At 47.7% G+C, this 23,726-nt stretch overlaps 1 protein-coding gene across 2 annotated transcripts in view; it reads right to left on the bottom strand.

Moving 5' to 3' along the window:
- GABPA (GA binding protein transcription factor subunit alpha) overlaps positions 1–23,726 on the bottom strand; it is a 261,838-nt gene that overhangs the window by 39,757 nt on the left and 198,355 nt on the right. For both annotated transcript variants that reach the window (XM_069204087.1, XM_069204086.1), the window contains one exon: positions 8,903–9,043. In XM_069204087.1, coding sequence (XP_069060188.1) covers positions 8,903–9,043 — 141 coding nt within the window. The remainder of the gene's footprint in view (positions 1–8,902; positions 9,044–23,726) is intronic.

The raw sequence follows: 23,726 nt of genomic DNA on the forward strand, positions 1-23,726 counted from the left end.
ATGTCATCTACGTATGACAATGCCTTAGGGTCAAAGTCGTGCAAAATAAATGTGCCATGAGCTAAAAACAGTCCTGGATTGTTCTTGTACCTTTGTGTGAGTCAGCAAAAAAAATTCTGAGAGCCTAAAGCGCTGAACCTCTAAGTCCCTACTTTCAAGCACCATATTTTGGCAGAAAAATCCACTGGAAATATCCAAAGTTTTATTTTTATTTTTTGCACACTATATTGTTCAGATGTGCTGTGTACATTTTTTTTTTTTTTTTAATAGCAAATGTGCATGTGTGACTGTTTAAATGTCTGTAGTCTCAGACTATTCTGTATGAATGGTCGGGTTTAGCTATGGGAACAATGGATTGTTAATTGGTGAGACACAGGGTTCAATTACGTCCTGGTACTTCCAACTGTGTGAGGATTTCTCTCACGGGTGCTTTAGCTTCATGCTTTATTAGATATTGCGGTTGAGGTTGGGATTTAATTGGTATCACATCATGGGGGGAATCTTTACCCCCATCATTTGTGGTTGCGATCTACACACTGCCCAATCAATGGTGTGTATTTCTATGAGCTTTTTGGGAACAAGAGGGGAGAACGATTTTTCAATTATTTCTTCCCCATAAGGGACAATAGGGACAAGTTCTGGTGGTCAATCCGCGCATGTCTGCAGTCTCAACTTGTAAGAATTCATCAGTTGCTTTCACCTCCAGATGCTCTTGAAGATCCCACTTCCTGTTCTTCAGTAAAGATCTCTTCCTGAGTGGTATGTCATATTGCAACTGCTGCCACTATTTTCTTTTTGAATTGGGGTTTTGTTGGGGAAGTTTCTCTTCTTTCTTAGCAGAAACTTCAGGCGAGTGTTGAATCCTTTCCCGGTTTCACGTACTCTGTTTGCTGCTCTGACCGCCCACCTCTCACACTGTTTTTCTGGTGAGTCATGGAAGGAACGAGATTGGCGTTTTTCAGATCCTTCAGGTACTTGCTTGGTAGAATCTTTATTAGATCTACCCTGTAATTGTGGTTTAATGGGTCTGGCCCCCAGACTACCTCGACCAATACTAGAGTAGGTTTCAGCGATAATCTTTGGCAGCTCACGTTCTTGATCCTGTGCAGGAACGTCCCAGAGCTGCATACGCACTGGGGTACTGAGCACAATCCCACACCGTGTAATGCCTGTTGGCCTAATCCTGGTTTTTCCAGCCAACTAGCAGTGCCTCATCTACACCCAAAAGCAAGGATGATTGTGGCAACCAGGCACATGACAGAAGGACTCCTCAGGGGAATCGTGGTCGATCAGATCTCATGCCTTTCTCTCAGTTACATAAGTCTCACACAGGCCAAGACAAACAGAAGCAGAGTACAGTTCAATAAGGTTTATTGAAGTAACTGCATCTTAGATAGAATGGCATGTATTGCAGTAACTAGTATGATAAAACACTAGGAGCAAAATTGTGACAAGGAGAGTGAAACACAAACGGTCCCACCATCCGGTCACTAGGAATTTATATATACGGTCACTAGGAATATAAAAATGTCCTACCTAAGCTATGTTAGAGCACAGCGTGATAAGTCATAATCCGCCTTTCAGGTTTCCCCTCTGGGAAGACATCCCCCATACCTCAGTAAGGGAGCCTGTTTTCTAGAAAGACAGTCCCCATGTAGGCAAGGGATTCGACAGTCTAAGCAGGCAACTGTAGAAAAGACATTCAGAAATCAGCATGCAGTCGTGGTCATCCGGCTGGAATCTCCCTCTAACGTGTAATGGACAGATTAGTGCTTTTATAATAAAACAGTTGATGTTCTAAGAAAATGTCCCTACATAAGGGTGTGTATGTTTCTGTGAATGTCGGAGACACAGCGTACCACTTTTGCTGGCAACCCTATCTGACTGCAGCCTTGAGAAAAGCACAAAGTGAAAAGAATGAAGTGTTAAGAACGCAATGCTTTCCTAGGTGAAAGAACACCGCCGCAAATGTGGAAAAATAAAGCGATGCTGAATAAAAGGCAACTGAGCTAAAGTGCACAACAGCAGACCTAGTTTGCTAAAATAACGTGTCTAAAACATGGCTGAAAAGAAGAAAAAAACTATAGAACAGTGCCAAGTGAATCACCCTCAGCTCAAAAAAACTGATATGGAGCTAGGACTCTGCCAGAGACCAAGGTCCTCTGAACTTCACCTATCCCAGATGGCTGCCCCACCCCAGGAGTGATGCTTCTGTCACCACAGTCAGCTGTGGATAGGGGAAGAGAGAGTTCTTTGTCGCTGTCCAATCCAGGTTGGTCAATCACCACTGCAGATCTTTTGCTCCTCTGGTATCTGGACTAGGAAGGAGAGATAACCCTGATGCTGCCCCCACTGAGACTTCAAGTCCCTCGCACAGCCTTCATATGCCATTGAGCATGCTTTACCTGCAGGAGTCCATGAGACCAAGCAACCTGGAATCAATCTCAGTGAAATCTGGCTCCAACACCAGAATCATAGCCAGAATATTGTGGACTCATCAGTCCAGAAGGTTGTCGCAGAAATGCACTATGTCCAGAATAACTACAATAAATGGGAGTGTCTAACATGAGGTCAGGTGAGACTTTGCCATGCTGATAGTGAATACCAGTGAATGCAGACGGTTCCCCATAGTCTGGAGGTGGGTGACTACTGCCTGGGGCAAGCCGTCCCTCAGCACCCTGTCGCAGAGGTAAGGGAGACTAGAACCCCGGACTTCAACAGATGTGCTGCAACCAAGGCCATCACTCATGAATACCTGAGGGGCACTGGTTAGGCCAAGGGCGAGCACAGCAAAATGGAAATGCCCATGGCCCACGGTAAACCGCAGGTAACGCCTGTTGGCCGGCAGGAAGGGGATGCAAAACTATGCATCCTTCAGGTTGACGGTACCATCCAGTCTTCAGGATACAGGGCAAAAAGAACCTGAGCCAAAACGAGCATTTTGAACTTCTCTTTCTTCTGGAACTAACTGAGATGGCGTAGGTCAAAGACTTCATCCTCTTTGCAGGAATAGCAACAACGTCCTACTTTTGGTGCAGACACCCTCTTGATGGCTGCTTTGGCCAGACAAGCCTGAACCTCCCAATTAAGAAAATGATTACTTACCAGTAGGAGTCGTTTTGTAATTTGAAGAGTTTTCTGGATTCACAAGATGTGCATTATTCTACCATCTAGTAGTCTGGTCCGGAGTTCTTTCTTTTCCTCCTCCTGTTTTTTTTTTCCCTTTATTTGGGCATTGTCGACCACCATTTGGTGGTATGTCCATCTCCTTTGAGGTCAAAAGGCACCCAAGATGTTCCTGTGCTTAGTTGCCATCTTCAGATTTATCATTCTTCTTTTTCTTTTGGTATACTTCCTCCTTGTTCTCTGCTTTCCCACCTGGTTGCATCATCGCACATTTCCAGGGAGGTGGGTTGGTTCCACGTGAATCCAGAAAACCCTTTAAGTTGCAAAACTATGCCTACTGGTAAGTAGCAATTTCGTTTTGCAGCATGAATCCTTTGCTGGATTTACATACTGTGCATTAGATTATGTAGCCGTATCCTTCACCATGGGTTGGTTGGGATGAAATGCAGAAGTGTTAGCAAACAGACGTAGTACTTTTTGTCCCACCTCTGCCTATCCACATGATGTTTTGCAAAAGTGCATGGTGATGCCCATGTCGCTGTGCAGATTGTGTCTATTGGTACATTTGCTAGGAACGCTAGTAGTGCACACTTTTTCTTTGTTGAGTGGACTCTTTGCCGTGTGGGCAGCTTCATTCCTGCTCTAGGATATCAAGTCAGTATTTTTTTCACAATCCAGCTTGAGAATGTTCCATTAGTTACAGGGGAACCCTTGGTTGCATTGGCAAATGAGTCAGACAACTGTTCTCCTTTTCAAAACTTATTTGTTTCCAGCAGACAGTACATTAAAGCCCTCTTCACATCCAACGCGTGTAAGGCTCTTTCTGTCTGCATCTTCAGCTCTTTAAAGAAAGATGGTAGATGAATACTTTGGTTGACATATAAGTGGGTCACCACCTAGGGTGGTAACTGTGGGGTAGTTCTGAGGGCTACCTTATCTTTATGTATATGCAGATATGGTTCCTGTATAATTAGTGCTTGCAGCTTGCTCACTCTGCATAATGATGGGATAGCAATAAAGAATGCTGTTTTCAGTGTGAGTGATTTAAGATCCACCTTGGGCACAGGTTCAAATTACTTTGTTATTAATTGCATTAGCACAATGTTTAAGTTCCAAAATGGAGCTGGAACTGATCTCGGTGGTGCAAACCTTTTTGCTCCTTCAAAGAATCTCTTCACTACTGGTGATGTGTAGAAACTGTTCCCTGCAAGCCCCCTCATATAGGCTACTATTGCTGCCAAGTTTACTTGTAACGATGGGTAGGTTATTCCAGTGTTTAACAGGTGAGTGAGGTAAGTCCATATTGTTTCCTTTTTTGTCCTTGTCTCCATCTTTGTGTTATTTGTGTGCCCAGTGAATGTATCTGTTCCATTTTGCAGCATAATGTTTTCTTGCTTCTTTAAGGATTCCCATTGTCCTGGGCAGCAACTGTATATGTCCGAATTCTAAGTATTCAGGAGCCATGCAGCTAGACTGAGGGTTGCTGGTTCCGGGTGGTACACTCTCTCCTCCTGCATGGTTAGCAGATCCTGTCCTGCCTTGACTGCAATCATTTCTCTCCTGGACATCTCTATTAGGTTTGAATACGAGGTCGTTTTTGGCCCATCGTGGAGCTATGAGAGTGCAGTTTGTCCCTGGTTGGAACTGGAGAAATAGTGTATGCAAATCTCCCTGACCAGTTTACTGACAATGCATTCCCTTCTCAATGATAGTGTTGAAACCTGGAGGCGAAGTGCTCGCATTATGCGTTTGTGACTGTTGCGAAGAGGTCTATTGTTGGTCTCCCCGAGACCTTAAATATTTTCTCCAGTGTTTTAGTTCCCGCTCGTGGGAGCTGGTTTGTCTGCTCAGTCTGCCCTCCTCCATGTTCTGTGTCCCTGGTAGGTGGACTGTATTGTATTGTATTGTAATCATATTTATATAGCGCTTACTACCCCCTGACGAGGCGTCGAAGCGCTTTTCAGTGAGTAGCACGCTACTCTGGAACCCAACAAGAATTAGTGATGGATTAGTATCAGGGAAATAAGGAGTACAGTTTTAGTATTATTATGAGTTAATTTGAGCCGCGGATATAGAGTTATTTTCCTTACTATTGCCCATTTCCAAATCTCGTATGCTAGTTTGCTTGGGGTGAACATTTTTGTGCCTCCCTCCTTGTAGAAATAAAACATGGATGTTGTGTTGTCTTTTTGTATTAGTACAGTTTTGCCGGTTATGTGTGCTGGAAAGCACTCAAGGCTAGGAAAACTGTTTAAATTTCCAGGTAATTGATGTGTTTCAATGTATCTGTGCTATTCCACTGTCCCCATACCTTCAGATTGCCTGTGTGTGCTCCCAACCTTTGTTCAATGCATCTATTGTGATGGTCACCTTTGGAGTTGGTGTCTAGTCATGTCCTTTGATTTCCACCATTGTATTTCCCTTTGTATTTTTGCTGTGACAACCACTAGATCTCCCAACATCCGGTGACTTGTGACCATTTGTTCTAACTCCTGGAAGGGTTGCATGTGTAGCCTTGCATGTATTATGAGTGGTACATGCAATCATGCCCATTAGTTTCAGGACTGTACTCTCTGTCAGAGACCGACCCCTGTGGTAGAGGTGAGTCTGCTCTGTGACCGCTTTTGCTCTCCTTGGTACTAGATATACTTGGTTCTGTTTTTAGGTTTAAGATTGCTCCCAGAAACATCTTTGTGTGTTCTGGTTGCTGTAACAACTTTTAGTGGTTTATAGGGAAGCCCAATCGCTGCAGTATGCGATCACTGTTTGAATGTCTTTTTACCATTTTTGTTTTGATTGATGCTTTACCAGCCAATTGTCCAAGTCCAAGACATGGATACCTTGCTTTCTTGGTGTGCTGCTACCACTACGAGGCACTTTGTGAAAACCCTTGGGGCTGACTTTATGCCACATGGTAGCACTCAAATACAAACTGTTAAATACAAATCTGAAGTATATTTTGAGTTTCTGGTGCATAGGTATGTGTAGGTAGGCATCCTTTAGATGTAAGGTAGCCATATTATCTCCTTTCCTGAGAGTGGTATTACTCCTTGGAGAGTTGTCATCTTTAAGTGTTGTGTCTGAATGAACTTGTTTATAAATTTGAGGTCTAGGATTGGTCTTCGGATTTGATCTTGTTCTGAGACCAGGAAATATGGTGAGTAGATTGCATCCTCTGGTGGAACTTTTTCTATGGCTTTCTTTTGTAAACATTCTTCGACTTCTTTCCTGAGCTGAATGATCTCGAGCGGGAAACCTCCTTGGTTTTGGGGGAATTTGTGACGGCTCCTTGATTAGTTCTTTGCTTTATCCGTGAGGTAGTATGTTCAAAACCCATGTGTCTAGGAGTATTTTTCCCCCACTCCTGTGGGTAATCTACCCTGCCACCCACTGGTGTTTTGTGGTGGCATGTGATGCTGCTGGTCAAGTCACTTGCTTGTTGGTCCTCCCTCCGAGGGTCTGGCATCTTCCCCTTCCTCGTCCATGAAACAGCTGTCTAGCAGGGTGCTGTCACTGTTGGTAGGATGTTTTTGCGTGGCTTGGTGTGAGCTGTGCCTGCTGTTGGCCCGTTGTGAATGGTGCCCTGTTAGTGGGCCCTCAGGAAGCTGTTCCTCCTCTTCGGGAAGGAATCCCTGATGTGTAGTACCCCCATTGCCTTTGCCTTCTTGTTATCTTTCTTAAGTTATTGCAGGACTCATCCACTGCCTGTCTGAACAGGCAACTTTAAGCGAACAGCATGTTAATCACAGAGGCCTGTACCTCTGTCTTGTCATGTCACCTTAATGTGGTGCTTGTGCACATATGCCTCCCTGCAGGGTCTGCTAAGTCCAAGGCTAATTTAAGGCAGGTGTTAGCAATGTTTTGGCCCTCTGCTTGTACTCCTCTAGGAGGTATTGCATAAGGGACTCCATCTCATCACATTGTCTGTTCCTAGACTTGTTCAACAGGGTGTTTAAATTGGCAATCTGCCACTCTTAATTTCCTTTTCAGGTGGTGGGCCTGTGGAGTTATGTGCATTGTTTTTCTTCCTAGCAGTTGCAATGATTAAATCTGCAGGAGCATTACCCTGGATGTACTGGGGATCTCTTCAGTAGATGGTTTATATTTCTTCTCTAGTATTGGTCAAACCTCTTTGCAGTGCCTGGTTCCCGGAATGCCTCCTTCCCCTGGTCCAGTATGCTGAGGAGCATGGGTAAATAACGGTTTCCTTTGTTTGATGGCAATGTTTCCAGGAGAAAACATGAGCCTCCTTTCTCCTCCTCTAATTGGCCTCATTAAGTCTCTGCATCCCTCATTGTGAGGCTGTTGTAGAGGGACAGGTTATCAGGAGGAGATGGCCTCGAAGGATAGTTGACCACTCATCCTTCTGGTGTCGAGATAGTGCCATCATTCTTCCTTGAGGCTGGTTGTCTCTTTGGTCTCCTCGAGTTCATATAACTTTCTGCTCCTCTTTGTGAGGTTCTGGTGTTGCAGGGGCCAACAAAGCAGGTCATACCCTGTGTACATTGAAGGCTTTGCTGGATTCCCAACATCCTTTAAGGATGCTTTCTTCTTCCTTTGCAAGAGTGCAGCCATTTCAGCCTGAAGCAGTCTTTTTTCTTTCAATTTCAAGTGTTTTTTCAGCGTAGAATGTCAGTGAAGATCTCTTCTTCGGCGTGGACTGATCTACTGTCTCCGGGGCCTTAGTCTTCCCTTTCGCTCATTCGAGTGAATTAAGCCTTTGAGGTGTTGGGATCTGTGTGGCTCATTGGGTTTCGCGTGAGGAATGTTTTGCCGCTGAGGCTGCCTTGTGGGTATTGAGTCACAGCCTTTCGGCAGTTTTGTTATCTTAGGCTTCCTCCTTTCAGCGTCCTTCTCTGCCCTTTTCGGCGTTTCTCTTCTCAGCATTGACCTCATTGATCTCCACATCCGACTCTCCTCCGCGTGCTGTCTCTGCTTCTTCTACATTCTCCTCCTCACTTGACAGATCAATGTCCTTCGGCGAAACCGGTGTCTTCAGTGTGCTGGCCATGGTGGTGTAGTGTTCCAGTCTCTGTTTTTGGCCTATCTTTAGTATTTTGGGTACAAACGCAGCACAGGCCACATAGTCCTCGGTGGTCCTTTGGGAGGTAGCTTGCAGAACTCATGGGGTCTCTCTGGACAAACTTGTGGTTGCAGTTGGGGCAGAATTTAAAGGGGGTATTTTCCATGACCCCTACCTGTCTTCATTCTCCGACCATTTGGCTGGCACCGACAGAATCCCCCCGCTGTGAAAGAGGGGTCTCTTTCTCTCTCACGGGTTTTGGTGAATCAGTTGGTCTTCTTCCAAAAACTTTTGATTAAAAAAAAAAGAAAGAAAAAAACCCGTTTGGAGCACCTCTGTTGCTTTCAGACTAGATGGCGGAAAAAATTATTTGAACATGGTGACTACATACAGGAACATCTGGGGCACCATCTGATGTCACAGAGGGGATGGACATACCACCGACTGGTGGTTGACGATGCACACCGGGGTGGGGGTTTGGCGGGGAAGGGAAGAAAACAACCATTCCGAATCCAATCATTATTTGTCCAGAAAAGGATTAATGCTGCAAATGGAAACAAATCCTGACAGGACATGGGGAAAAGGTGTATAATTATCACACCCAAGCTGCATTTGAGTTAAAGTCTGTAATGTTACACTAATCTAGAGTAATAAGAAGTAATAGAATATTTTGTTTACTCCTATGTTACTGCAGAACAGTGATGGCAGGAAATTGAAAGGATGTTTTTATTAGATGGATCACATCTGTATTACCTGTTCTGTTACCCGGTGAGCTTCTGTCTTCCCCGGAGATTCTTGGTGCTCTCTGGACTTTAGCAGTCTTTGGAGTACTGTTGATGACTTTAATAGTAGTTGGTGTAGAAGGCTGCATCGATGCTGGTATAATTTGTACAGCTTGAGAAAGAGAAGACATGTTAAATATTGACCAGCGCCTTAACAGTTTTATTACTATATAAAAGTTCCAAATGAAGTTACGGTTTTAGAAAAATACTCCACTTAATGCGATTACCAGTTTCTATATGGTCATATCAAGGCTGACAGTTTCTGGTTTTGTGTGCTGCAGTTGCATAGAAATGCATCTCCAGATTACTAGTTCATCAACTCAGTATACGAGATTTACAGAACTTTTAAATAGCCATGAAACTGAAAACTGCATGTGAGAAAACAAAAAGGTAGAGTGACACAAAGCTGGAGGCTTTTATAAGAAAAAGGTACAGCATAACAGATTAACTTTGTGAATCGGCTGTGAATTTGGCAAAAACCAATGACTCTTGGGGTATGTCGGGCTGTGAAATTCTAAGATTGCATGCAAATATACACCACTAAACTGAAATACAATAGTGATACATAAAACAAGACATTATAGAGACTTCAGTGTCACAAAATGTTAAGTATGCATTCATAGAAATGTTTTCAATTCAAAAGCTCTTTAAAAAAAAATTACAATCCACTTTTCTATTAAAAACAAAATGTGGAAGATGCTGCCAGCTTAACTACCTTGTGACAGCTGTTCAATTAAAAAAAAAGTGTACACATGATATAACCAAGAACAAAGCAGAGGAAACTCTCCTGGATGACTTGTTGGTTGTCTCTCTAACCAGCTTTATAAGCTGTGTTCCTATTATTTATTTAAAAAGACAGTCTCCCAACTAGGGCTCCAATACGCAGAAGAAAGATCAACTTATTAGGTTTGAATCGGGTGGAGTTTTTTGACTAATGCGTGGCTACAGGGTCCACCTATCTTCTAGACAGAGAAATATAAATATAAATGCAATCTACGGAGGAAATTTCCCAGTTGGGTTTACATTACCTGCCTGAGCTAGTATCTGGTTGAGGGACTCTAGGATGAAGAGGAGGAGACCCTGCTAGTGTGCTGTGATGAAGTCCTTCTCTCTCAAGTAGAACGATCGGGCCAGTTTCTTACTCATACACCCCCAAAGCCTTCCATGTGTAAAAAGGCCCAAACATATCAACAAAATACCTAGGCATCCTGCACAGAATCACCAGAATTATTTTCTGTGTTTGCTATAGCTTTCAGACCCCATAGCCAGATTACCCTTTGGCAAAGAATAAGGTCTGGACATGAAAACAAAGAAAAACAAGAGAAACTTAAATAACATTTTACTTACCTTCTGTAACGCTCTTTCTGGTAGATATTCTATGTAGCTGTAGATTACTCACCTTTTGAAAATTCCCCTACTGTCAGATGAGATCCAAAAACTTTTCAGCAGTACCTCTGTGCGCCACTAGGTGGTGCCTTGCGGCGCTGCCTTGTGCCGTTCCACTCTGGAAATTAAGTGCTGAGTCTACATAGGTGCCACTCTCACACTGACATCAGTTCCTTTCTCTTTGCACACCCAGACGCAGATTGGGAGCTCCCTCATGGAGACCCCCTTTACCTCTGCAAAATTGTAAAAAAAAAAAACACGGATGCATGGGAAATGGCACTTCCCAAAACCACAGGTTTTAAACCGTGAAGGGATGGTTACATACAGATCTCTGTGACAGACCCTAATCAGGTTTGGCTTGGGTCGAGCCATAACTTAAGGCATGCAGCAACTGCCCCTTGGCTGAACCTGAAATCCATCTTAGTCCACAAGGTGAAACTCTACATTGTCAAGAACCAGATTACTGTACAGCGAGTCGAAATAGGTTGGAAAGAGTTTTCCAAGGATCAGTCTTTGTCTATATCAGAGCTGCAGTGTTACTTAAATAAAAAACACAAGATTGTAAGTGGGACAGTATCGTGCATCTCAATCTCACTCACAAAGTCGTGCTACTTTGGAGCTTCCCCTGTAACTTGTACCAGCACAACCTGAGTTTCTGGGGCTGCCTGCCAAGCCAAAACAGATTGAAGAGTTATGAGACGTCAGTTGCTTTTTGAGAGTGTTCACTATTGCGGTTCCCAAGACACAGACTCAGTGCCCCAAAAGTAAATTAGTGTGACAAGTGTGCAGAACCCTAGACTTGAGATCTTTTTCAAGAATCATATCCAAAGACAGAAATCTGCGGATAGATAGATCCTATACCAGAAAGCATTACCGCAGGTAAGTAAGTTTTTCTGTAAGAGACTTCTAGACACAGATTCCTCACCCGTGAATACATACCAAAGCAGTACCTTTTTGGAGGTGGGTCCAAGGGTGACTCACACCAGAACGCCCCGGAGTTCAAAATGATTCTCAGCAAATCTGACAGTCCAGATAATAGTACTCAATCAATGTGTGATGAGATGCCCACGTAGCAGTCCGGCATATGTCCACAACAGGGACTCCACATGCCAGCTTTGTGGTGGAAGCTTTGGCTCTCGTATGAATACCCTCGTAGAATGAGCACTGTAGGAAGTTGGCTCTGTATGCACTATTTCAAAGTAAGGAATAGTATGCACAGAGTCCAAGGGTTCCCCTTAGAGGTAAGATAGTGGCAAAAAGAGATAATACTAATGGTCTATTTTGTGGTAGTGTGGTCGAGCAGTAGGTTTATCAAAGGAGTAGTGTTAAGCATTTGTTGTACATACACACAGGCAATAAATGAGGAACACACACTCAAACAATTCCAGGCCAATAGGTTTTTATTATAGAAAAATATATTTTCTTAGTTTATTTTAAGAACCACAGGTTCAAATTCTACATGTAATATCTCATTTGAAAGGTATTGCAGGTAAGTACTCTAGGAACTTTGAATAATCACAATAGCATATATACTTTTTACATAAAACACATTTAGCTGGTTTAAAAGTGGACACAGTGCAATTTTCACAGTTCCTGGGGGAGGTAAAGTAATGTTAGTTCTTGCAGGTAAGTAAACCACCTACGGGGTTCAAATTGGGGTCCAAGGTAGCCCACTGTTGGGGGTTCAGAGCAACCCCAAAGTCACCACACCAGCAGCTCAGGGCCGGTCAGGTGCAGAGTTCAAAGTGGTGCCCAAAACGCATAGACTTCAATGGAGAAGGGGGTGCCCCGGTTCCAGTCTACCAGCAGGTAAGTACCCGCGTCTTCGGAGGGCAGACCAGGGGGGTTTTGTAGGGCACCGGGGGGGGGGGGGGGGGCGGAGGGAACGGGACACAAGTCCACACAAAACGTACACCCTCAGCAGGGCGGGGGCGGCCGGGTGCAGTGTGCAAACAAGCGTTGGGCTTTCAATAGGTTTCAATGAGAGACCAAGGGGTCTCTTCAGCGATGCAGGCAGGCAAGGGGGGGGGGGGGCTCCTCGGGGTAGCCACCACCTGGGCAAGGGAGAGGGCCTCCTGGGGGTCACTCCTGCACTGGAGTTCCGATCCTTCAGGTCCTGGGGGCTGCGGGTGCAGGGTCTTTTCCAGGCGTCGGGATTTTAGAGTCAGGCAGTCGCGGTCAGGGGGAGCCTCGGGATTCCCTCTGCAGGCGTCGCTGTAGGGGCTCAGGGGGGGCAACTTTGGTTACTCACAGTCTCGGAGTCGCCGGAGGGTCCTCCCTGAGGTGTTGTTTCTTCACCAGTCGAGTCGGGGTCGCCGGGTGCAGTGTTGCAAGTCTCACGCTTCTTGCGGGGATTGCAGGGGTCTTTAAATCTGCTCCTCTGGATACAAAGTTGCAGTCTTTGTTGAACAGGGCCGCTGTTCTCGGGAGTTTCTTGGTCTTTTGGAAGCAGGGCAGTCCTCTGAGGATTCAGAGGTCGCTGGTCCCGGGGAAAGCGTCGCTGGAGCAGTTTTCTTCTGAAGGAGGGAGACAGGCCGGTAGGGCGGGGGCCAAAGCAATTGGTGTCTTCTTCTCTGCAGGGTTTTTCAGCTCAGCCGTCCTCTTCTTCTTTAAGTTGCAGGAATCTAAATTCTTAGGTTCAGGGGAGCCCTTAAATACTAAATTTAAGGGCGTGTTTAGGTCTGGGGCGTTAGTAGCCAATGGCTACTAGCCCTGAGGGTGGGTACACCCTCTTTGTGCCTCCTCCCAAGCAGAGGGGGTCACATTCCTATCCCTATTGGGGGAATCCTCCATCTGCAAGATGGAGGATTTCTAAAAGTTAGTCACTTCAGCTCAGGACACCTTAGGGGCTGTCCTGACTGGCCAGTGACGACTCCTTGTTTTTCTCATTAATTCCTCTGGCCTTGCCGCCAAAAGTGGGGCCGTGGCCGGAGAGGGCGGGCAACTCCACTAGCTGGAGTGCCCTGTGGTGCTGGAACAAAGGGGGTGAGCCTTTGAGGTTCACCGCCAGGTGTTACGGCTCCTGCCTGGGGGAGGTGTTAGCATCTCCACCCAGTGCAGGCTTTGTTACTGGCCACAGAGTGACAAAGGCACTCTCCCCATGTGGCCAGCAACATGTCTCGAGTGTGGCAGGCTGCTAAAACCAGTCAGCCTACACGGGTAGTTGGTTAAGGTTTCAGGGGGCACCTCTAAGGTGCCCTCTGGGGTGTATTTCACAATAAAATGTACACTGGCATCAGTGTGCATTTATTGTGCTGAGAAGTTTGATACCAAACTTCCCAGTTTTCAGTGTAGCCATTATGGTGCTGTGGAGTCGGTGTTTGACAGACTCCCAGACCATATACTCTTATGGCTACCCTGCACTTACAATGCCTAAGGTTTGGCTTAGACACTGTAGGGGCACAGTACTCATGCACTGGTGCCCTCACCTATGGTATAGTGCACCCTGCCTTAGGGCTGTAAGGCCTACTAGAGGGGTGACTTATCTATACTGCATAGGCAGTGTGAGGTTGGCATGGCACCCTGAGGGGAGTGCCATGTCGACTTACTCGTTTTGTTCTCACCAGCACACACAAGCTGGCAAGCAGTGTGTCTGTGCTGAGTGAGGGGTCCCCAGGGTGGCATAAGATATGCTGCAGCCCTTAGAGACCTTCCCTGGCATCAGGGCCCTTGGTACCAGGGTTACCAGTTACAAGGGACTTACCTGGATGCCAGGGTGTGCCAATTGTGGAATCAAAAGTACAGGTTAGGGAAAGAACACTGGTGCTGGGGCCTGGTTAGCAGGCCTCAGCACACTTTCAATTCAAAACATAGCATCAGCAAAGGCAAAAAGTCAGGGGGTAACCATGCCAAGGAGGAATTTCCTTACAAGCACAGTGTCCCTTCTGGAGGTTGCTTTTTAGCCAATGATTAGCAGATCTTCATGCAGAGTATAATCTAGCTGGAGATGGTTCCCTTCTGCATAGCTTTGACCTTTAACACTCCAGAGAACCTCACCAAGAGCTGATCATCCACTGAGGGCTTTTTGGTATAATCTATGTAAAAGCTCAGTGGTCTCTTGGGTTCCACGTAATGTAGTCTCTCCTCCTCAGCGGGGGAGACAGAGCATAGAACGCTGGCAAGGTGATATCCTGACTGACATGGAACAGAATCACAATTTTAGATAACAAAGATGCCCTTGCTCACAAAGGTGGCAGCGTACGACGGGTTAACTCAGAGCTTCAAGCTCACTTACATGCTGCACTGCTGTTAAGCGTTGAGGATCATCATCATGAGGGTGAGAAGCAACAAGGACTAACTGTGAAGTAGCTCAAAGGGAGAGCACATTTAAAACATATGACCCAATTAAGAGAAACTGAGAAATGGAGAGGAAGGAAATAAATGTTGTAAACTTTCAAAAAGCACAAGTAACTGGAGTCAAACAATTAGGGCTTATCCGGCAACCTAAACAAAACTGAAAGGTATCCTTTTAACTTTGCCCAAAGCAAAAACTTGCCAGGCTAGTTACAAGAATTAACAAAACATCAGATAACTATGCCTGGAGCAGGTACACCTGCAGAGTACAGCATCAAGCTACAAACATGGCCCAATGACAGGCCTATACAGTTTTTGCTGAGGGACGTCTGGCTGCCAAAAGAACAAACAAACACTTCCGGAGGAAGGTTAATGGTGGTCAGTTGTTGCCACTGAATCTCCAAGTATGAAGAGCCCTACCCTGCTGCTCCGAAACAAGATAGTCTCGGAGGACCAGGCTGATGGGAGGACAGATGCTCAAGCCCAGGAGTTCAGGATACCATTCTGTCCGTGCCCAATCTAGAGCCACTAAGATGGTTTGGGCCCAGTTGGTCTTGATCTTCTTGAGAACTCTAGGTAGAAGTGGTATTAGCGGAAAGGTCTACAGGTGTCCAGAATTTAATTTGAGGTGGAACAAGTCTCCCAGGCGAGAGACGCCCTTTGAAACTCCAACACACAAAAGTGCTGACAATGTGTGTTCTAGTGGTGGTGAACAGATCGCGTTAAGGTTCTCCTCGATGCTCTGAAGAAGGAAAGCATCTGAAGTCAGGTGGGTCTTCGGCACATTGACAGTGAACCCCAGCAATGACTGGAAGTTTGCAGTAGCGTGAAGGTGGTTGACAAATGGCTGAGATGAGACTGCCTTCAACAGCCAGTCATCGAGATAAGGAAAGACTGGGATCCCCAACTTCTGAAGGTGTGCTGCCACCACCTCCATCACTTTACCAAACACAATGAACACACTTGTGAGACCAAAGGGAAGCACAGTGAACTGAAAAGGCTCCTGTACCACCAAAAACCGCAGGTAGTGTTGATGGGTCTGCAGGAAAGGTATATATTGAAATAAGAGGCCAGCAGTTCCACTGCCACCATCCAGTCTCCAAAGGTTGGGAGCAGATAAGACTAGGTCCAGAGTGAGGATTCTAAATTACTCCTTCTGGAGAAAAGCGTTGGGAGTGTGCAGGTTTAAATTAGGGTGAAGCCCTCTGTCCTTTTAGGGAACCAGAAAGTAATGGTAATTCTGGCAAAGGCACCATCTCCATAGCACTTTTGGCCAAAGGGGCTTGCACTACCTGCCACAAAATGGAGAGATGGTCCTCAGTCAGTTGCGGGGGGGAGACTGTGGAAGGCGCAGTGGTGATAGAATGAAAGGTATGGCATATCTCTGCAAACAATTTGCAAGACCCACCTCTCAGACATTACGGCCTGTGAAACTAGCAAGAATAGTCTGATCCTGCCTCCCAGTGGCTGGCTGTACTCCACTAAGGGCATGCTAAAGGGATTTGGCAGGTGGGCCTAGGAGTTTGTGGACTGGGAGGTCCATTGACCTGGACTACAGGGTCAATGGGCACCGTAAAACAGCTGGGTGGCTTTTGGAGGTTGGATTGGCTGGTGGTATGGGTCACCTATGCCAAAGCTGTAAAAACAATGTTGGGCTGGTGCGGCTGCCAAGGTGGGGCAGATCAGGATGGATCACAGCTACATGAAGGTGAATGCCAACACTCGAGCCAATAGCCCACCCGATGGAATCTGTGGTGTCCAAGACAAACGTCCTGTATAGCCTAGGCAAGGTCAGGCCCGAGATCTTCAGGAAAACCTAGGAGGACTTGAGGCGTTGAATCTAAAAGGGTGTGATAATATTGCCCCACCAAATAGCTGGCATTCACAGAATGTAGAGCCAAGCTTGTTTTACAAGAAGTCCCCTTTTACAAATGCTTTGACACACTATAAGAGTGAGTCGTTGGGAACACGGTGGGGTTGGTTTTGCTAGTAGACAACTGCACCATCAGGCTTTCAGAGGAGGGCTGCTGAAATAAAAATGTCAGGTCGCCTGGGGCAGGGCGGTGGCATTGTGCAATCTGTCATTTGACAGGGGGCCCAGAGCAAGTTTTGGCCCATGCCCCCCACAAAGCGTAAGTAAGAGCCTCATTAAAAGGTAAGGAGGGCTCAAGAGAGGTTTGTCCCAGCTGAAGGACCTCCGTGAGGACATTGATCTTGGCTTTCAAAGTGGGGAAGCTGGAGGTTAATGATTATGGCCCCTCTGCATGAACAAGGCATAGAAAGCACTCTCCGCAGTGGCTGGACCAGGGGATGATAGGAGCCCAGACTCAGGGGAGGTGTCAAAGTTTCTAGCCTCTTGCTATTCATCATACCAGCTCTCCTCATGGTATGGTCGGCCAATCTCCTCACCTACATCATACACAAACAAGTTACTTACATAAAGGAATCCCTTATTTGGTAGAGGCTATCTAGCCGCAGATTCCTTACCTTAGAATTATCTCTAAGTGTTAGACTGGATACGGTAATTTTTCAAAAAAAGCAGTTGCCATGACGTAAGTGCGTGGCTTCTGTGGCTCCACATAGAATTATCTGCTGCGCCAGAAGTGACGTGTGCCTTGCCTATGTAGGCGCCATGCCAGTGTGCCGACAGTTTCTTTTCACGACTTCACGCCAGGAACGTGGAGTCACGAATAACACTGACACCTGGTGTCATAATTGGGGCCCCGAAAAGGAAATAGTCCTGTCCCTATAAATCTGTTCATACAGGGTGGAGGATGAGTGGGTTAGTAAGGAATCTGCGGCTAGAGTCTAACAGATAAGGTGTTACAGAAGGGAAGTAATGTATTCATCTGATAGAGACTTCTTAAGATTCCTTACCTTAGAATAAATACCCAAGCAATACCTCCCCAGCGGTGGGTCTGCGTAACCATGTCACGCTAAAAAGTTCTCTAGGGCCCAACAGGCGAAGTGCAGATCCCTATCAACCAGACTGTCTAGTCAGTAGTGCTTGGTAAATGTGTGTAGAAATGCCAGTGATGCTGCCTGGCAGAAGTCCAGGACCAGAACTCAGCGTGGTAACAGTGGTTGCAGCCTTGGCTCTCGTGGAATGAGCAGGCAAGCCCACAAGAGCTTGCTTTTTGGCTAATATGTAGCAAATTTTGGTACAGAGTATGATCCACTGGGAGTTTATCCGTTTCTATACCACCTTTCCTTTTTGGGATCAGACATACCAGACGAAGAGTTTGTCATCCACCCAGAACTCTTGTTTGTGGTCATTGTAGAACTACAATGTGTTTTTTTTGGTCCAGTCGGTGTTGTCACTACTCTTCTGTAGAAGAATGAATTGGACCATAAAAAAGGTAGGCAGGGTGATGGACTGGCTTATAAGAACCTTCACTAGGAAGGAAGCTCTATGCAAGGGACCAGCTTCTCTGGGGACTGTGGAGTTACAGGGGCTTAGATAATAAAGCCTGGATCGCACTGATCCTCTAGGTAGATGTTGTTGCCACTGGAAAGGCCGCCTTGACAGTTAAAAGCCTGAGGACAGTTGTGGAGTGGCTTGAAAGGCTTGTGCATCAAAGTCAGAACTAAATTTAGGTCCCATTGAGGCATGATGAAGGGTGAAGGAGGGAACAAATGTTGGAGATCCTTCAGAAATCTATGTACAATAAGGCACTAGAAAAAGAACTGCTGATCAGGCTACCGCAAAAAAGCAGGGATGGCAAAAAGATAGCACTTTGAAAGATGCCCAAATCAGAGCTATGGTGGGCAAGAGAGAAAATAAACAGGAGGACCTGAGAAAGGAGGGTCAGAAAAGGGGTTAACCTGTTTCTCTGCACACCATACCACAAACTTGCCCCAATGGCAGAAGTATACAGTCTTGATGAAAGGACGCCTGGCTGCCAAAGTGACAATGCAGACTTGAGGCAGAAGGTTGAAAGTGGTCAAATGTTGCTGCTCAATCTCCACACACGTTCGAGTGAGAATCCTTCCCTGCTGCGACAAAAGATCCTCCTAAAGCAGCAACCTGTCTGGAGGACTGATGGCCATGCTCAGCAGCTCAGAAAATTAAACTCTCTGGCCCAGTACGGAGCCACAAGGATGTGCGCCGTCCTGTAAGTGCTTTTCTATTGTTTTCAAGCGCCTTGCCTCCTGCGCGTCTGCCCCCGTTGTGCCCCTCTGATTGCTGTGCCCCGATTGTATTTTGTGCCATTAGTGTATTTTTGTGACTGTTTTTCTAATTTGTGCCCGACTTTTTTGTGCCTTGTTTTTGTTGTTTTCACCCCTTGGGCGCTCCCCCTTGCAGTTCTCTCCCTGCCGCTGCCTCCCTGTGGCCCCGCTCCCCTCGCGCCCCCATGCGCTGCTCCCTCCCGCCTCCCAGCTGCTCCTCCCTCCCTTCTTAATGGCTGGCGCTGCGTGTCCGCGCCGCTAGCGCGCCAGAGGCAAGCCCGTCTGCGCCCGTCCACGCCTGGACCGTGCCCAGCGCCACCCCCCCTGGCCCTCACGCCCCATGCCTTCGTTACTCGGCCAGCGAACTCCTCGCCCTCAAGCCTGGCCCCTCCACAGAGTGCTGCCAGGCCAGCCCGAAGCACACCAAAGGACCTTTTTCCTGCCGTACCTGCAACTTCACCTGCAACAGAACAACGAAGCCAGCAACAACCAACACTAACCATCTGCACTGCATCCTCCTCAACACACGCTCTGCACGAAAGCACGCCATAGAACTCTGGGACCTGCTCGACAGCAATGCCCCAGACGTAGCCTTCCTGACCGAAACCTGGTGGAATGACTCCTCGGCCCCTGACATCGCCATCGCCATCCCTGACGGCTACAAGATCACCAGAAGAGATCGCACCAACTGAATCGGCGGAGGAATAGCCATCGCCCACAAAGCTACCCTCAAGATCAATACCCACACGGACGACACCCTCAAAACAGCCGAACACCTCCACTTCCAGATTCACACGGACCCCAACACTACCCTCAGAGGAACCCTCATATACCGTCCTCCAGGACCAAGAGCCCTCTTCAGCGACACCGTCTCCGACCTCGCAAGCACCCACGCCCTCGCCTCTTCAGACTACATCCTCCTAGGAGACCTAAACTTCCACCTGGAGAACAACAATGACGTCAACACCGCATCACTGACCACCAACCTCTCCAACCTCGGACTCCGTCAACTGGTCAACACTCCCACCCACATCGCCGGCCACACCCTTGACCCACTCTTCACTTCAAGCAACCACATCTCTTTCAGCCACACCTCCGAACTCCACAGGACCGACCATCACTGCGTCCATTTCTCCTTCAAGAAAAACACCGAACACCACCGCACCCCTCTTCCGCCTCACCGCCGCTGGGGAAAAGTCACCGAAGACCAACTCACCAACAACCTTGCCAAAAACCCTCCACCCGACCCGGACTACGCTGCCATCAACCTCCAACAATGGATCCTCAAATGCGCCAACATCCTAGCCCCACTCAAGAGACCCACCGCCAACCAAGAAAAGAAAAAAACAGCCTGGTCCACCTCCAAACGCACCTGCCAGAAACTCAAGAAAAAATGGATCCTCGAGCGTACACCAGAGAACCTTGCTACCCTCAAGGAAGCCAACCGGAAACACCACCAACTGATCCGACTCGCCAAGCGCTCCCACTTCACAGAACGCCTTAACAACAACGCTCACGACTGCAAGGAACTCTTCAGCATCGTGAAGGAACTCTCCAACCCCAACGCCAACGACATCCCTCCATCCCAGAAACTCTGCGACGATCTCTCCACCTTCTTCTACCAGAAAATCGCAGCCATCCACGACAGCTTCTACACCTCACCTCCGCCAGACCGCACCCCCAACAACTCCTCCCACGCCGACCACACCACCACCTGGACCCAAGTAGACGACGCCGAAACCCTTAAAACCATGAACTCCATCCACTCAGGATCTCCATCTGACCCCTGCCCACATCACGTTTTCAACAAAGCCGACGTCGCCATCGCCCCCATACTCCGCAAGATCATCAACCTTTCCTTCAACACAGCTACCTTCCCGGACAGCTGGAAGCACGCAGAAATCCAACCTCTCCTCAAGAAACCTAAGGCTGACCTCAACGATCGCAAAAACTTCTGCCCAATCTCCCTCCTCCCTTTTCCAGCAAACGTCATCGAGAAGATCGTCAACACACAGCTCGCCCACTACCTAGAAGACAACTCCATCCTAGACCCCTCCCAATCCGGGTTCAGACGAAACCACAGCACAGAGACTGCACTCCTCGCCACCACAGATGACATCAGACTACAAACGGACAACGGCGAAACCTCAGCCCTGATCCTCTTAGACCTATCAGCCGCCTTCGATACAGTCTGCCACCGCACCCTACTAACCCGTCTACACGAAGCCGGCATCCAAGACAAAGCCCTCAACTGGATCTCCTCCTTTCTCTCCGACAGAACCCAGAGGGTCCGACTCTCACCTTTCCACTCCAAAGCCACCAACCTCATCTGCGGCGTCCCCCAAGGCTCCTCACTAAGCCCAACGCTATTCAACGTCTACATGGCCCCCCTCGCACAACTGGCCCGCCAGCACAACCTCAGCATCATCTCCTACGCCGACGACACCCAGCTCGTCCTCTCCCTGACCAAAGATCCTCTCACCGCCAAAGCCAACCTTCACGAGGGACTGAAGTCCATCGCCAAATGGATGAGCAACAGCCGCCTAAAACTTAACTCCGACAAGACGGAAGTCCTCATCCTCGGACGCACCCCCTCGGCCTGGAACGACTCGTGGTGGCCCTCCGCCCTAGGCCCTCCTCCCACCCCAGCCAACCACGCACGAAATCTCGGCTTCATCCTCGACTCCGCCCTCACCATGTCCAAACAGGTCAACGCAGTCTCATCCTCCTGTTTTAACACCCTCCGCATGTTCCGCAGGATCTTCAAGTGGATTCCAACAGAAACCAGAAAAACGGTAACCCAAGCCCTCGTCAGTAGCAGACTCGACTACGGCAACACACTCTACACAGGCATCCCAACAAAAGACATCAAACTACTCCAACGCATCCAAAACGCATCCGCCCGCCTGATCCTCGACATACCCCGCCGATGTCACATCTCTCCTCACCTGAGGGACCTCCACTGGCTCCCCGTGGACAAGAGGATCACCTTTAAACTCCTCACCCACGCACACAAGGCTCTACACGACACCGGACCCACCTACCTGAACACCAGACTCAACTTCTACGTTCCCTCACGTCAACTACGCTCTGCCAACCTTGCCATCGCCATCGTCCCACGAATCCAGCGCAAGACCTCTGGCGGTAGATTCTTCTCCTACCTCGCCGCCAAGACCTGGAACGCACTCCCTACCTCACTACGCCAGACCCAGGACCTCCTCACCTTCAGGAGACTCCTCAAGACATGGCTCTTCGAACGATAGCAGCACCATCCCCCCCCGGTACATAGCGCGCTTTATAAATTGATTGATTGATTGATTGATTGATTGCGCCCGGCTGTTCCCGATCTTCTTGAGAACTCTGGGCAGGAGTGGTATTGGCGGAGAAGGCGTACAGGATGGCAAAAAGATGTAACCAAAGCTCTTGCCACTACTGAAAGACTGTGCACCACCTCTGTATGAGGACATCATTTGTGGTCCTGCGACTGAGTTAATTCACCTCATTGTTCAGAAAGCACTCCCTGTATTGAACAAGCATGGAAATGCCCTGATGTTTCAGCCATGTCCAGAGACGCAGGGCCTCTTGACAAAGGGTTCCTGACTTCACCCCACCCTGTTTGTTGCAGTACCACATGGTGGTGGCGTTGTCTGCAAACACTCACACTACCCTTCCCTTGGAGGGTAGAAAGCCTTTCAATGCCAGCCAGACCGCTAACTGGATGATGTGGTGCCCGGATTCCATCAGAGACCAGAGGCCTCTGATCTCCACCTCTCCCTGACGCTGGTCACAGCCTAAGAGTGACGCATATGTCACTACTGTCAAATCTGATTAGGTGAAGGGAGAGGGGTCTGCCGCTGACCCAATCGCAGTTCGTTCATCACCACTGCAGATCTTGTGTAGTGCCCTCTGAGATCTGAATCATGTCAGAAGGATTCCCCTGATGTACTGCACACTGGTACTTCAGGTCCCAGTGCAGAGCACACATATGCAGTAGGCAAGTGGCACAAGCAGGATGCAGGTGGTCATGGGGCCCAGCTGCATCAGTCAGTCCCATCTTCACCCAGAGTACAGGCTGAAATATCTGTATCATAGCCTATCATTCCCATTTCATTGGTCGGGTCTAGTCCACATTTGATTGCGTACTTAGCTGTCTCTCTCCCATTAGCCATAGCTTGGGAGAGCATAACCCGGGTCCTGTCCGTGAGGATAGGCAGCAACTGCATAGCCAAATTCCAAAGGGAATCAGAGAAATGGCCGAAAATCCATGTGGTGTTCACAGACCGCAATTCCACGCTGGCAGATAACATTTTCGTACCCAAGGTATCCAGCCTTTTGGATTCCCTATGTGGTGGGGGTGGTAGGCAATTTGCCAGGATTTACTCAGGAAGGGGAGGCTTGGATAACCCAAGCTCTCAGAGGTGGGTTGCATAATACAACCATGCATGCTTTAACAACGCAGTCGGAGCCATGACTGCATCTTTACGGCACATGGCTTTACAACAAATTATTTTGTGAATGCATGCTTAGAAAGGAATTTGTGGAAACAGCATGCCCCCACCCACTGTGATCTGTTAAACCTCCCCCACTCTAAAAGCTAAACTGCCCCGACATCCCCCCACCCAACCTAAGTCCTAAAACCTTCCCCCACCCCTAATCACCACCTCTCTCCCCCCAAAAAACCTGGCCCCGGACCCTATATGCCCAGAGGCCTAAAATTACCCCCACCCCTGAAAAATAAATTTAAAAAAATAATAATAATAAAACCTCCCACGACCCTCCCCAAAACCCTGGCCCTTGTTTAAAAAACAGAATAAAATACATTTAAAAAAAATTGAAACTACCCTGGCAACTTGTCCTAAAACCTTCCCCCACCCCTGAAAACAAAACTACCCGAAAGCCCTAAATCCACCCCACCCCTAAATACTACCAACAAACCCTGCCCCAGC

Source organism: Pleurodeles waltl, chromosome 8 (assembly GCF_031143425.1).
Source record: "Pleurodeles waltl isolate 20211129_DDA chromosome 8, aPleWal1.hap1.20221129, whole genome shotgun sequence".
NCBI lineage: Eukaryota > Metazoa > Chordata > Amphibia > Caudata > Salamandridae > Pleurodeles > Pleurodeles waltl.